Here is a 14,781-nt window from a genome sequence, read left to right on the forward strand (position 1 = left end):
TAAGTTGTGAAATTACACTGGGGAGGGGAAGAAGAGGTTCTAGAGCTGTGAGCCAATCAGTGCTGTGCAAGCCGGCTTGGCTTCAAAACACACAGAACTGTTTCCCAGTCCTGCTCAATTCTGGAGCGCAAGAAGCATGCCTGTATATAGAAGTTGGTGAGTGTGCTTCTAGAGTTCATTAAATATCTCGGTATACACACTAACCAAATCCTGATTATTAATAATATAGGGAAATGTAAAATGACCATTTCAATGTTGCATTGCTATTTTTAAAAATTATGTAGCTGGATACTATTTCTTAACAAACTTCATGGGTTGACTGAAACTCCTGCCATGATTTATAACACTGCTAGTATCTGGTAGTTTATTTCTGTAAAAATAAAATCTGTTATCATTTGCTTTTTTGAAATTAAAGGGGGGAAATGAAAAATGATTGCCTGCAAAGAATTTGCATCTTTCCTTCATAATGTAAATGATCATGATTTGCATTCCACTGTATGGAACAATAAATGTTAAAGCCCTATTTGAGTATTGTATTTTTTAAAATTTAATTTCTGTTTTGAGATGTTATTTCCAATTATAGCTCTGCTATATTCCAAAGCCAGTTCTTAATATTACTGTTACTAACCCATTTATCTCATTTCACAAAAGAACAAAAAGATGTTAATGCCACATTATACATGTAGGTCTGGATCCAGATTTAGGCGCAAGCAACTGGTCTGGTGGAAGTAGACTTGCCTGCCCCCTCCTCCCCCCAGGCCCCCCCCACCCTCTGAAAATGCTACACAGAGGATTGGGGAACCTGCTGAATGGGGTAGGTGGGGGAAGGGGGATCCCCAAAAACTAAGGCAGAGGCACCTTCTATAAGCAGAGCCCTTCCTTCCATCAATGGAAGACAGATCCTGGATGTCACTACTGATGAGTAAAATCATATTTCATAGGGAGACAGGTTAACTTTATTTGTTTGACATATATTGCTGATAATAAATTATCTTCAAAATTCTATTACACATAAACATATTTCTGCTTTAGGCTTTCCAAGTCAACATCTCCAAAGACAAAATTAATGCTTTCTATAGCATGATCTACATTCGATGATCCATGAACAGCATTGCTCAAAATATCTCTTGCAAATTTAGCACGCAATGAATTAGGATGAGTTTCTTTGGCTTTATCTGGATCTGTTGGTCCCATTAACTCTCGCCATTCCTCTACAGCATTTTCTTTGGTTAGAATCATTACCATTGATGGCCCTCTGGAAAATCAAGACACAACAATTTATGAAATGCTAAGGATATCTTTCTGTAGCTGTGAGGACACCATTTTTTGTGTTGACACGGCTTCATTCTGAGCAAGACAAGCAGGGCCTCATCTTCATGAGCAGAGGAGGAGTGTGCATTATTGTTATTCTCCAAAGTATGCTGAAATCGGCTCTGCTCCATCATTGTTACATGTAGAGCCAGCCAGCCCTAAACATGCCACTATAATTTAGTGAATAGGAATGGGGAGTAACTAACCCACAATAGTGGCTTCCCATGAGAGCACCCTACTTGCACAAATGAACCCTACTCCAAAAAGTATCGCACTAGCCCTAACACTACATCAGAGAACCAAATTAATGTAGCTCCCAACCCTAGAGCTGCCACCACATCACAGAAGCGAATTAACACAGTCCCTTTGCTACTCTGGAGCTGACACCACATTCCAGAAGTGAATTGACAAAAGTTCCAGAGTTAATTAATGCAGGAAACACATAGAAGAATGAGGGAAGGGCCATCCCACATCACAGGCAGGTCACAGGCATCCCCAGGATTTAATGCAGAGGCATGGGGGCACATTGCAGATCAAGCACCTGGGAGCCACTTTAACTACAAAGAACAGAGTAAAAGGACTCTCCGATACTGTGGCATTTTCAGGTGGAAGCATGTGTTTGGGAGTGTGCTGCCACAATGTCATGTGCTGCAAAGGATCTTACAATGCAGCCAAGCCACAGGAAAATCCCCATGAAGATAGCCCCCAGGGCATGCCCAATTGGGTGTGCTGCCCATAATAATGACCTGTCACAACATATCAGATGTAAGGGTTTATCCTAACATAAAAGGCTCCGTGGCAAACAAATGCCACATGGTGTATTAATGAGCCCTTTGCCAGTTGTATATTACAGGGGTGAAAAACTTTCCAGGCTGAAGGCCAAATTTTGTAGAAGCTTTCAGGAGCCGCATTCCAATGGTGGGTGGGGCTGAAGGCAAAAGAGCCAGAACCAAAATAACAAAAAATACCAGCAGGTTACTGCAAGTAACTAAAATACAGGAGACACAGTTCAACTTTTAAGAATGGGGTGGGGGGGAACCCTGCAAAAACGGGGAAACCGCCAAACTATTGGTGGTCAGAGGAAGGGGTTGGGGCCAGGAGAAGGGGCTTGGGGATGATTGGAATTGTAGTCCAACACATCTGGAGGGCATCAGGTTATAGAAGGCTGTTCAACAGCAACTAACGTCCTCTTTAGCGTTCTAGAAATGAGGTAGCACAATCAACTCTTCGGGTTTCTTGCGCTTAATCTAGGCTGCTAAAAATTGACAAAGGATCAAAATTGGAGCCATTAGTGGTGCTGAAAGCATGTCAGGGATCCAGTGGTGGAAGGTGACAGAAGTATGCGGCTTTTATGACAATCACATTAATCCCTTGTGAAGTTGGGACTTGGACTACTTGGGGAACTGACAATTTTGGGAGAAGGAGAATAAACTCTAGGGCATTAGCCCCAGAAGATATCTTGAGAAAGCGCCTTGCTACCCAGAGCCCTATAAATGTAATGCTGACATGCAACAACTGCAATTTCCCCCCCACACACACAGTTTTGTACAGGATTAGCTTCTAAATACACAAGGAATTATAATATTTTTTCAACCACGTTAAAAGGATAAATTGTGCAGAACTCAATGGGAACCCACATGCTCAGAAGTAGTGTAATAACGACCAAATGATATTGTGGAAATCAAAATAACGACAGTGGTTCATTCCCAAGCCTTTTACAGAGGGACCTCAACAGAAGTCCTTTTCCTTTGTTCAAGACCTAAAGTTAATCCACCATCCCTCAGTTCCTCATGCTGCCACCATGACAACCTCAAGGGGTGGCCCCTCCCTCCCACAACTGCCAGCAGAAGGGCTTTTGAGGAACATCTTGCCCCGAGGGGATGGGAGGAGAAACAGATTAGGCTTGAGCTCAAAACCAGGGAAAAGAGGAGCGGGCCAGCCCAGAAGAAAAATAGATGTAGCGCAAATCTGTGTTCAATCGATATATTCCCACCCACCTAGGCAACATCACCATCATGCTTTCCCCCTCACCCCTCCCAATCCCTTTCCTTGTAGTCTCAATGGAGTCCTATACACCGCCGCGTTGGCATCTCATTCCCTCAAAGCCTTGCAGCATCATTGCTGCAAGCGGGAAGCGATAACATTAGACGGTAGGAGGGAGTGCAGGTTGGAAGCCACAGTGCCAGCAGCCATTTGGATAGTTAAGCCTGCCCTGATAAGGAAATGCTTACCAATCTACCCAGTTGTATAACCTGAACTGAGACCACCACTGACACATGGAAAAACAACATAGTGACTAGGGGTGTGCTCTGCTCTGTTACGGATCCCTGGATCTTAAGCGGAGCAGGCTGATCTGGACCTCTGAAGCCCAGTTCTGGATTGGATCAGGGGAGGTCCGGATCGGTCCGAAGTGGTTCGGACCAGTCCAAAGCTTCGGAGCCAGGTAAGTGGGGAGGGGAGCTTAACTGGGTCCGTGTGGTGACGGCGGAGGAGCCAGGTGACCTGGGGGAGGGGGGCTTACCTCCCCACGGTAAGCCGCTGCCTGGACCACGACAGAGCCAAGTAAGTGGGGGGAGGGGGCTTACCTGCTGCCTCTGCTGCCTCAGTCCATATAAGGGGGAACAGGCTTACCTGAGGGGAGGGGGGCTTACCTGGCTTCTCTGCCCGCCGCTGCTGCGGTCCGTGTGGCTTATTTGGCCCCCATTTTGTCCCCCTTTACCCACTTACCTGCCTCCACCATCCGCTGTGGAGGCAAGTAAGTGGGGAAGGGGGGCAAAATGAGTGCCGAATATCGATCCTGACCTCTGGATCTCACTCCAGATCTGGTTCTGGAGCGGATCAGAGGCGGTCTGGATCAATCCAAACCGGTTCGGGCCTGATCCGAAGTGGTTCGGGGGCCCTGTGCACAGCCCTAATAGTGACCTCAGAGCAAAGGAAAAAGTTGAATCAACACTTTTAAAAAGCGGAGTTTTGTGGGGTGGGGGGAAAGCCCATTGTGGCTGTGAGTTGGTGGCTGCGTCATCTAAGCAATGCTGTGCCACTGCACAGCCACAATGGGGTAAATAGGGCATATAGACATCCCCTCAGTGTCTTTTTAGATTGTGAGTCTGAGGGTAGGGACTGATGGTTGATTCTTGTATGCCTCCCTGGGAGTCTTCTGACTGAAGAGTGGGATAGAAAGGCTTTGAAAGAACAATAAATAAACAAACAAACCTACCCACAACATCCCATTTGGGAACAGCTGAGGTCGTACTCCATCCATGAGCTAAAGAAGATGGGGCAATATGGGACTGCCCTTTGAACTTTAGGTCGGATGGGCCTCTGAAGTGGCAGCATGGCTTTGAATATCAGTTGCTGGGGAACATGAACAGAAGGGCACTGTTGCACTCATGTCCTACTCGTGGGCTTCCCACAGATATCTGTTTGGCCACTGTTGGAACGGGATGATGGAGTAGATTGCCGTCTGGTCTGATCTAAACATGTTTGCTCTTATGCTTTCAACCTGTTGGTTTTCCTTAAAGCCAAATCTTTCTAACCACCCCCCCCCCCCGCAAAGTATCAGATGTTTTTTCTCTGCTCATAGAGTTCAGAGTTATGCCTGCTACACTTCTAATGTATTCCCTTTCAAAAACCAGGCACTCACTTAGACATATAAGCCACAAGGTCATCAAAAAATGGTTGTCCTTCGTGAGTTTTATAAAACTGTGCTGCCATCTCAGGAGTTATGTGCGTTTCTTTCATTTCAGATATGACAAATCCAGCATCTTTTACTTCATTTAGAATTTCATCTAGAAGGGGGGAAAAAATAGAAACAAGTGTATTTTATTTGAATGGTATAGATAACTTAGAACATGAAAAGCTCTTAAACTTTCAAAACTGGCAAATGTAAGTAATTATTTATTTTAAGAAATTATTTGTTTGGACCCGAACTTATCTGGATACCAACTTCCCCTCCATAAGCAACTTTCTTGCTTCCTTTCTCTATGCAGCCCCTTGTAACCAATGGAAATCTGCTTCTGTGGGTTGGGAGACTCCTGGAAATGGTGTGGCATATGGTGGTGGTGGGGCTGCTGCTACAGATAGAGGGGTAAGGCTTGAAGGATATTACTCCTCTCTTATTTGAATGGAGGAGCAACTGAAGCTCTAAAACCATTGTATTGATCTGGGATATTTTGTTTTAATCATTGGTAGGTATCGCAGGTATCAGATTACACCTAGCAATGCGTTTTGGTATAGAGAAGCAACGGCTGATCTCCACTTCTGAAAACACCCAGGCCAGCTGTAATTCATTCTGTATGCATTCAGACTGCAAACCTCCATTTTCAGACTGGGCCCTTAGCTAGATCAACCTTTTATCCCACAACGGAGGACGGAAGTTCCCGTGATGTGTTTATCGTGAGATCCCTCCTCTGTCTACACATGACACACGACGACCTCAACAGGAGAGGAAAAATTTAAAAAAAAATTAAAGAGGAAGGAGCGCATGAATGCTCATACGCTAAAGGTAAGCATTTTTAAAAAAATAATAATTTAAATTCCCACTCCTCCCCTACCCCCGATGGGTGCAGTGCTCCTGAGGAGCAGTGTGCCCCATGCGCGGCTCCCGGCCCTGTGCCCTGTGCGCAGCTCCGCACGAGGAATCGCATGGAGCTGGGTCAACCTGCCGCAAAGGGTCCCACGGTCTCGGGGAAAAAGTGGGGCCGAAGTGTAACGCGAGATCCCGGGGCAAGGGAGGGATTATCCCTCCCTGATCCCGGGATCCCCTGTGCGTCATGTGGACTCATAGGAACGATCCTGGGGTTTGCCCCGGGATAAAGCCCCATCTAGCTAAGGCCTGGGTCTATCTAAAGTGCATACATCATGGCCACAACACCTTGCCAGATTTTCGTCCTTTTCTGTTTCTTCCCCCATCTCCTGCACCACATAGCCTAATGAAGAGCTCTGGAGGACTCAAAAGCTTGTCCATTTTTTGTGGAATTATGGTTGGTCCTAATAAGGTATTGCCCAACTGAGGATTTTGGATTCCACACACACACACCACTTCAAAGATGGCCATCTTTCTTTGTTTTTAGTCATGCATGTCGTGGTTAGTACCCTGGGATTGGAAGGGACTGAGACTCATACATATAGTTTACAAATAATGTTAAATAGTAAAAAGAACATGAACAAATTATACAAGAAAAATAAATGAAGCAGTCAAAGGACAATGACATACCTACCTGCGACATCTTGAATAAGATCAAGTTCTATGGGCGATTTTGAGAGGGCAAAGCTAATTACAGGCATTATTAATTAAGTCGATTAAAAGGCAGGAAACTGAGGTGGTCTTAAAAATGGGGGAACAGGACCCTCACGCAAGCGGTGTTCCTTTTTCATATTCCTTTAAACCCGAAGAGAGATTGGGGGAGTTACTGCTGCCATTTCCCTGGAGAATGAAGGCCAAGCTGCTAAGGAGCATGAGAAAAACTAGCGCACACTGGGCGGGACTCTGAGGACTTCTGCTCAGTGGAGGACAAGTGGAAGCTTCCGTCTGGCCAGTTTGGGAAGTAGAGGGGCTCACCTGAATTTGAAGTGTTCTACAGTTATGTGAAAATCCTATATACTAAGCAAGCATAATCCAAGTCTGGAGCCAAGACAGCGCCACGGAGGCACAAGAGGGAGGTTTGAGCAGTCTGGGGGGAAACCCAAAGGTTGCAGGGGGAAGGCCCCAAATCCACCCACTGAAGTCTGAGCATGCTCTGTGGGCACAGAATGCTGAATGACTGTTGGAGGGGAGCGCGAACCAGAAAAATGTCAGGGGGAAATTGAGTATCTTGGGGAAGGGCTTAAAAACCTGAATAGGTGTAATCCGTACTGAACATTTTGTTACAGGTTGTTACCATATCCCATCCAGTAACAACAAATTAGCATTAAAGTGCATCAGAATTACAGGTTGCAAATTGTGGATTGAAATCAAGTAACAATGTGTCCCCTTAAAGACAGCGAATACATGCTGTCTGACCTTTATAAACAATTGTTAACACCCAGCAGTTATTACTATTCTGTTGCTGTAAAACAGCAAACTTCAAGGATGGTCACGTTTGCATTGTCTCAAGTAAAATGTCCAAGGGCAATTGAACACAGGCCTAGTATGTCATAATACCGATCCTGCCATATTGTCTTGCTGCAGTTGTATTTTAAAAGTCAGTGGGTTGGATCCAGGCTCAGCCTCCGACAAGAGGAAGAGCTCCACTTATGGAAGGTCCCTCGCTTTGGGGGGGATCCCTCTTCCCATACACACACACACACTAGAGCTCACCCCAATCAGTGGGGTCGCCTGGCTCTCTGTGTTGTAGTTTCAGTGGGCTGGAATGGAGGGGGACCATAGGAAGGAAGGGGCAGGGAAGTCTACTTCCATCAGCACAGTTGATCCAGCGTAAACCTGGCCCCCATCTATATGACAACGGGATTGCTCCTCATTAAATATAAACCCAATTTTTTGTTGATTCGAATCTAGGTAAAGAGCGTCACTCTGCAGCAACAGCGATTTATTTCCTGATTTTTTTATAGTGCAGTTACAAATGCGCACATGAGCATATACACATATATGGTGGTACGATGCTATGGAGGAGAGACAATGGAAGCTATACATTTTATATGCGGAGCTCCGCAGACTCATATAACAGACAAAGCGGGAGTAGGGGGGGGGGCAAGAAAGAACAAGGCAGAAAAATCAGAGAATTCAAACTAAAAACAGTGCACGACTGAACGAGGCAGCCGATAGGTGGGAAATCGGCCAATCACATTGTCCTACCCTCAAAGCTCTGCCCATATGTCAAAATGCAATTTAACTCCCCCAAAGACACATAATCATAACGAAGTGCAAACTGGGACGTGATCTAAAAATCGCAGTAAATCAGAAATGCGAATATGCACATTATCACGTAAAAACCCTGGCTCTACGATGAATGGATGGCTGCATCATGCGTCCTGAAACGTGAATATGCACATTTAGGTCGGGGTAAACAAGCCATATAGACATGATCCAACCTAGCATCATGATAATAACCATCAATAGGAATATCATATGGTGGTGGTGTTTTTTTAAAAAAAATCAAGGACCAAAATGCTTGAAGATGAGAACATTTTATACACTGTGGACACACCCTCATGTATTCCTCAGACATGCGTAAGCGGAGCAGGATCTAGGGATGTCCGGATTTTGTGAAATCCATCCCGCATTTGTTTCATGAATTGCATGGTGTCATTTGTTCCAGTGTTTGTTCACAGATGGATTGGATTTCCCCCTCCTCCGCTATGCAGAAAAATATGCCAAGAATTCCGTAAGAAAGTGTGCAACAATTTACATAATTTATATTAGTACATAATACTGAATGTATTGTCACCCATTCCATTAGACTGTTCCCTTGCATATGGCTCAGCAGAAAGGTATGTATTTTCCCACAAATGAATTTGCGTAAATTTCAGGAAAGTAAAAAAAAAAAAAATCATAATCCAGAAGTCCGCAGACTCTGCGTGGCCTGCGGAAGCTGGTCGGCAGCAGATTACACAGGTCAGATTCTTAGAAATCTGAACTTATTTTACCCGGTTTCGAATTTATCCACTATCCCTACTGGGATCTCACTCATTAGCCACTCCTCTGAACACAGCCACGCCTGCTGCCACATGCCCTGGCAAGCATGTGTTTGGCAGAAAAATGGAATGCCTGTGTAGGGCTCTCTCTCTCTCATTAATGCTGCACGTGTGACCACAGAAGCAGCTTGACCAGCAGCACATCAAGGTTAGGATTAGGGCTAGCAGGACCAATCCTGCTCTGTTCCTGACATCCTCAATGCATATGTGCAGAAGGTTGTGTGTACACTCCTCATGTTGCTTACCTTTGTGTTGCTCAAGCGCAGAGGGTTTAATGACAGCCAAAGTGTTTTCCACTGGGAAGAAGAATTCTAATTCCTTTGCAGCTTGATCAGCAGTTGTACTGCCGTGCAGCTGATTGATTGGTGCGCTGTCAATTGCAAACTCAGCTCTTAAACTAGGGGAAACAAAAGCAGAACATTAGTTTGGAAGCTTCATGGCTCCAAGTTATAACCTCAAACTCTGCTCTAGTAGAGGATTTTGTTTCAAATAGACAAGTTGTAGAATGACACATATATCTTTGGTAACCTGTGTGCCAATGTGAAGAACTGTTATTTCTCAGGCCTGTGTGTGTGTGTTTCACAACTGGAACAATGCTAAAATCAGGTTATACCACCAGAGAAATGCAGAAAGCTACATCAGCATATAATTGTTGTTGTTTATTCGTTCAGTCGCTTCCGACTCTTCGTGACTTCATGGACCAGCCCACGCCAGAGCTTTTTGTCGGCCGTTGCCACCCCTAGCTCCCCCAAGGTCAAGTCTGTCACCTCCAGAATATCATCCATCCATCTTGCCCTTGGTCGACCCTCTTCCTTTTACCTTCCACTTTCCCTAGCATCAGCCTCTTCTCCAGGGTATCCTGTCTTCTCATTATGTGGCCAAAGTACTTCCGTTTTGCCTTTAATACCATTCCCTCAAGTGAGCAGTCTGGCTTTATTTCCTGGAGTATGGACTGGTTTGATCTTCTTGCAGTCCAAGGCACTCTCAGAATTTTCCTCCAACACCACAGTTCAAAAGCATCTATCTTCCTTTGCTCAGCTTTCCTTATGGTCCAGCTCTCGCAGCCATAGGTTACTACGGGGAATACCATTGCTTTAACTATGCGGACCTCTGTTGTCAGTGTGGTGTCTCTGCTCTTAACTATTTTATCAAGATTTGTCATTGCTCTCCTCCCAAGAAGTAAACGTCTTCTGATTTCCTGGCTGCAGTCAGCGTCTGCAGTAATCTTTGCGCCCAGAAATACAAAGTCTGTCACTGCCTCCACGTTTTCTCCCTCTATTTGCCAGTTATCAATCAAGCTGGTTGCCATAATCTTGGTTTTTTTTGAGGTTTAACTGCAACCCAGCTTTTGCACTTTCTTCTTTCACCTTCATCATAAGGCTCCTCAGCTCCTCCTCGCTTTCAGCCATCAAAGTGGTGTCATCTGCATATCTGAGATTGTTAATGTTTCTTCCTGCGATTATAACTCCAGCCTTGGATTCGTCAAGCCCAGCACGTCGCATGATGTGTTCTGCATACAAGTTGAATAGGTAAGGTGAGAGTATACAACCCTGCCGTACTCCTTTCCCAATCTTAAACCAGTCCATTGTTCCGTGGTCTGTTCTTACCGTTGCTACTTGTTCGTTATACAGATTCCTCAGGAGGCAGACAAGATGACTTGGTATCCCCATACCACCAAGAACTTGCCACAGTTTGTTATGATCCACACAGTCAAAGGCTTTAGAATAGTCAATAAAACAGAAATAGATGTTTTTCTGGAACTCCCTGGCTTTCCCCATTATCCAGCAGATATTGGCAATTTGGTCTCTAGTTCCTCTGCCTTTTCTAAACCCAGCTTGTACATCTGGCAATTCTCGCTCCATGAATTGCTGGAGTCTACTTTGTAGGATCTTGAGCATTACCTTGCTGGCATGTGAAATAAGTGCCACTGTCCGATGGTTGGAACATTCTTTAGTGTTTCCCTTTTTTGGTATGGGGATATAAGTTGATTTTTTCCAGTCTGATGGCCATTCTTGTGTTTTCCAAATTTGCTGGCATATGGCATGCATCACCTTGACAGCATCATCTTGCAATATTTTAAACAGTTCAGCTGGGATACCGTCGTCTCCTGCTACCTTGTTATTAGCAATGCTTCTTAAGGCCCATTCAACTTCACTCTTCAGGATGTCTGGCTCTAAGTCACTGACAACACCGTCTGAGCTATCCCCGATATTATTATCCTTCCTATACAGATCTTCCGTATATTCTTGCCACCTTTTCTTGATCTCTTCTGTTTCTGTTAGGTCCTTGCCATCTTTGTTTTTGATCATACCCATTTTTGCCTGGAATTTACCTCCGATGTTTCTAATTTTCTGGAAGAGGTCTCTTGTCCTTCCTATTCTATTGTCTTCTTCCACTTCCACGCATTGCTTGTTTAAAAATAATTCCTTATCTCTTCTGGCTAACCTCTGGAATTTTGCATTTAATTGGGCATATCTCCCCCTATCACTGTTGCCTTTTGCTTTCCTTCTTTCTTGGGCTACTTCCAGTGTCTCAGCAGACAGCCATCTTGCCTTCTTGGTTTTCTTTTTCTTTGGGACATTTTTTGTTGCCACCTCTTGGACAATGTTGCGAACTTCTGTCCATAGTTCTTCCGGGACCCTATCTACTAACTCTAGTCCCTTAAATCTATTCTTCACTTCCACTGCATATTCATTAGGAATATTAGTGAGCTCATATCTAACTGATCTGTGGGTCTTCCCTATTCTCTTTAGTTTGATTCTAAATTGTGCAATAAGAAGTTCGTGATCTGAACTACAGTCAGCTCCAAGTCTTGTTTTTACCGTCTGTATAGATGTCCGCCACCTTTAGCTGCAAAGGATGTAGTCAATCTGATTTCGGTGTCGGCCATCTGGTGAAGTCCATGTATAAAGCCGTCTTTTCGGTTGTTGGAAGAGAGTGTTTGTTATGCTCAGTGAGTTGTCCTGGCAGAATTCTATCAGCCTATGTCCTGCTTCATTTTATTCTCCTAGACCATGCTTACCTGCAATTTCAGATGTCATTTGACTACCCACCTTGGCGTTCCAGTCTCCTGTAACGAAAATAACATCTCTTTTTGGTGTATTATCCAGTAGGTGCTGCAGATCCTCATAGAACTGATCTACTTCTTCAGCATCTGTGGTTGGGGCATATATTTGGATCACTGTGATGTTAAATGGCTTACCCTGAATTCGAATTGAGATCATTCTATCATTTTTTGGATTGTATCCAAGCACTGCTTTAGCCACTTTATTATTAATTATGAAGGCTACTCCATTTCTTCTGTGATCCTCTTGTCCACAGTAGTAGATCTGTTGGTGATCTGATGTGAAGTGGCCCATTCCAGTCCATTTCAGTTCACTGACACCCAATATATCTATATTTAATCTTGACATCTCACCAATAACCACATCCAATTTGCCCTGGCTCATAGATCTTACATTCCAGGTTCCTATGGTGTGTTGATCTTTAGAACATCGGATTCGTCATTCACCACCAGCACCGTCGGCCGCTAGCCGTCCTTTCGGCTTTGAGCTAGCTGCGTCATCACATCTGGAGCTAGTTGAACTTCCTCCCCAGTAGCATTTTGACCATCTTCCAACCTGGGGGTCCCATCTTCCGATGGTATACCGACATATCTCTGGTTGTACTGATCCATTTAGTTTTCACGGCAAGAATACTGGGGTGGGTTGCCATTACCTTCCCCAGGGATCGTATTTAGTCTGACCTCTCTACCATGACCTTCCCGTCTTGGGTGTCCCTTCACGGTTAGCTCATGGCATCCTTGAGGTGCTCAAGCTCCAGCACCACGACAAGGTAATGATCTCCTTTGCTGGAGCAGCATATAATAACTGCCTCAAAAGCACTTAAGGATGAAGTACCCATCATTCTTTTGGGGGGGATGCTGTTGGATCCATGGAATTAGAGTACTCGTAGGTGTGGTTTAGCTATCACGTTTCTCCTCACCATCTTGGTAGGTTTGAGCAATGCCCTTGAAGTGTCAATGGCAGTGATAAAACTGCTTTGTTTGAACTTCTCCAGTTGAAGTGGGGAGGAGAGAGGAAAAACACATACTCAGCTGAGCAAATCCTTTTCTCCAGAGACAAGGGACATGTCTACACCAAGCAGGATATTACACTATGAAAATGGTATGAAAGCAGTATATAAAAGGCAGGAGCCACACCAAGCAGGATATAGCACTATGGTATATGTTAATGGGCCCCAACAGTTGTCAGTGCACTTCAGTACTGCTATAAAGCAGTAGTGTGGCTCCTGCCTCTTATATACACCACATTCATAGTGCAAGATCTTATTTGGTGTAGATTAGGCCAAAGAGCTCCATCACATATAATTTCACCCCCTGCTTTCCCTCTGCTTCTTTTTTTTTAACCTCCAATGCATAAGCGTGTCAAGCTTATGGTTCCTTTCAACTGCTCTTTCTCTTGTTTGCTCTTCCACTCCACTCCGCCCCTTCTCTTTTTCCCTCCAGTTCATTAGTTGCTCCTCCCCCTTTTCACTAGACATATACAAGCAGGTCCTGTCCGCTGAGTGCTTCAACCAGGCCGCCTTTCTGCCCAGCAAAAATGGAATGACCCTTTAGTCTTGCTCTTTGGGGGCATTGAGGGAGTACAATCCTGTCTCTGCAGAGATTCTGGCATTGTGCAATTTTAAAACAATGCTTTCGAGCCTGGGATGCAAAGTTTGGATTTTCTATTGAGCCTTGGAGCTGGCTCCTGGGAGAGATCACTTTTCCCTGCCAGGACCTGAGGCAATGCTTTCAAGCCAACATCAAATCTCCCGCCACAGCACACGCCTCCAACAAAGGAAAACATGAGAGTACAGCACTACACTGAGGTTTAAGGACACATTAAACATGCTTAGGGAAATAATCCAGACTTTAAGCGTTCTAGGAAAGGCTGGGGAAGAGGCGGGGTGTCAGCAGGACAGGCACAGCGTCGTATGATGAGGGCTAACAAACTGAGACTCAATCCAGACAAGACGGAGGTACTGTTAGTGGGTGGTTCATTTGTCCGGCGAGGTGATGTTTGCCCTGTCCTGGACGGGGTTGCACTCTCCCTAAAGGATCGGGTCTGTAGTTTGGGGGTGCTCTTCGATCCAGAACTGTCACTTGAGGCACAGGTGAACTCAGTGGCAAAGAGCACCTTTTATCAGCTTAGGCTGATATACCAACTGCACCCTTATCTGGACAGTGATAGCCTAGCTACAGTTATCCATGCTCTGATAACCTCTCTCTTGGATTACTGCAATGCGTTATACGTGGGGCTGCCTTTGAAAACGGTCCGGAAGCTTCAGCTGGTACAAAACAGGGCAGCCCGTTTACTAACAGGGACTGGCTGGTGAGATCACATTACGCCAGTCCTTTTCCAGCTTCATTGGCTGCCAGTCCAGGTCCGGGCCCGATTCAAAGTGCTGGTATTGACATTCAAAGCCCTAAACAGTTTGGGGCCAGGTTATTTGAAGGAACGCCTCCTCCCATATGTACCTACCCAGACCTTAAGATCATCTACAGGGGCCCTTCTCCGTGAGCCCCTGCCAAAGGAAGTGAGGCAGGTGGCTACTAGGAGGAGGACTTTCTCCGCTGTGGCACCCCGGTTGTGGATTGAGCTCCCCAGAGAGGTCCCCCTGGTGCCTACACTGTACTCCTTTCATCGCCAGCTGAAGACCTTTTTATTCACTCAGTATTTTAACACTTAATTTTAACTTAAATTAAAATTTTACTGTTTTAACACTGTATTTTAACCTTATATCAATTTTGCTGCGTGGTTTTATCCTGGTTGTGCTTTTTATATTGTATTTTGT

At 45.0% G+C, this 14,781-nt stretch overlaps 1 protein-coding gene across 1 annotated transcript in view; it reads right to left on the bottom strand.

Moving 5' to 3' along the window:
* Positions 1-1,005: 1,005 nt before the first annotated feature.
* NME8 (NME/NM23 family member 8) overlaps positions 1,006-14,781 on the bottom strand; it is a 36,541-nt gene continuing 22,765 nt past the window's right edge. Inside the window, 3 exon segments of the mRNA XM_063116081.1 lie at positions 1,006-1,255; positions 4,955-5,099; positions 9,189-9,340. Coding sequence (XP_062972151.1) covers positions 1,006-1,255; positions 4,955-5,099; positions 9,189-9,340 — 547 coding nt within the window.

The sequence above is a fragment of the Elgaria multicarinata genome, chromosome 1 (genome assembly GCF_023053635.1).
Source record: "Elgaria multicarinata webbii isolate HBS135686 ecotype San Diego chromosome 1, rElgMul1.1.pri, whole genome shotgun sequence".
Lineage (NCBI taxonomy): Eukaryota > Metazoa > Chordata > Lepidosauria > Squamata > Anguidae > Elgaria > Elgaria multicarinata.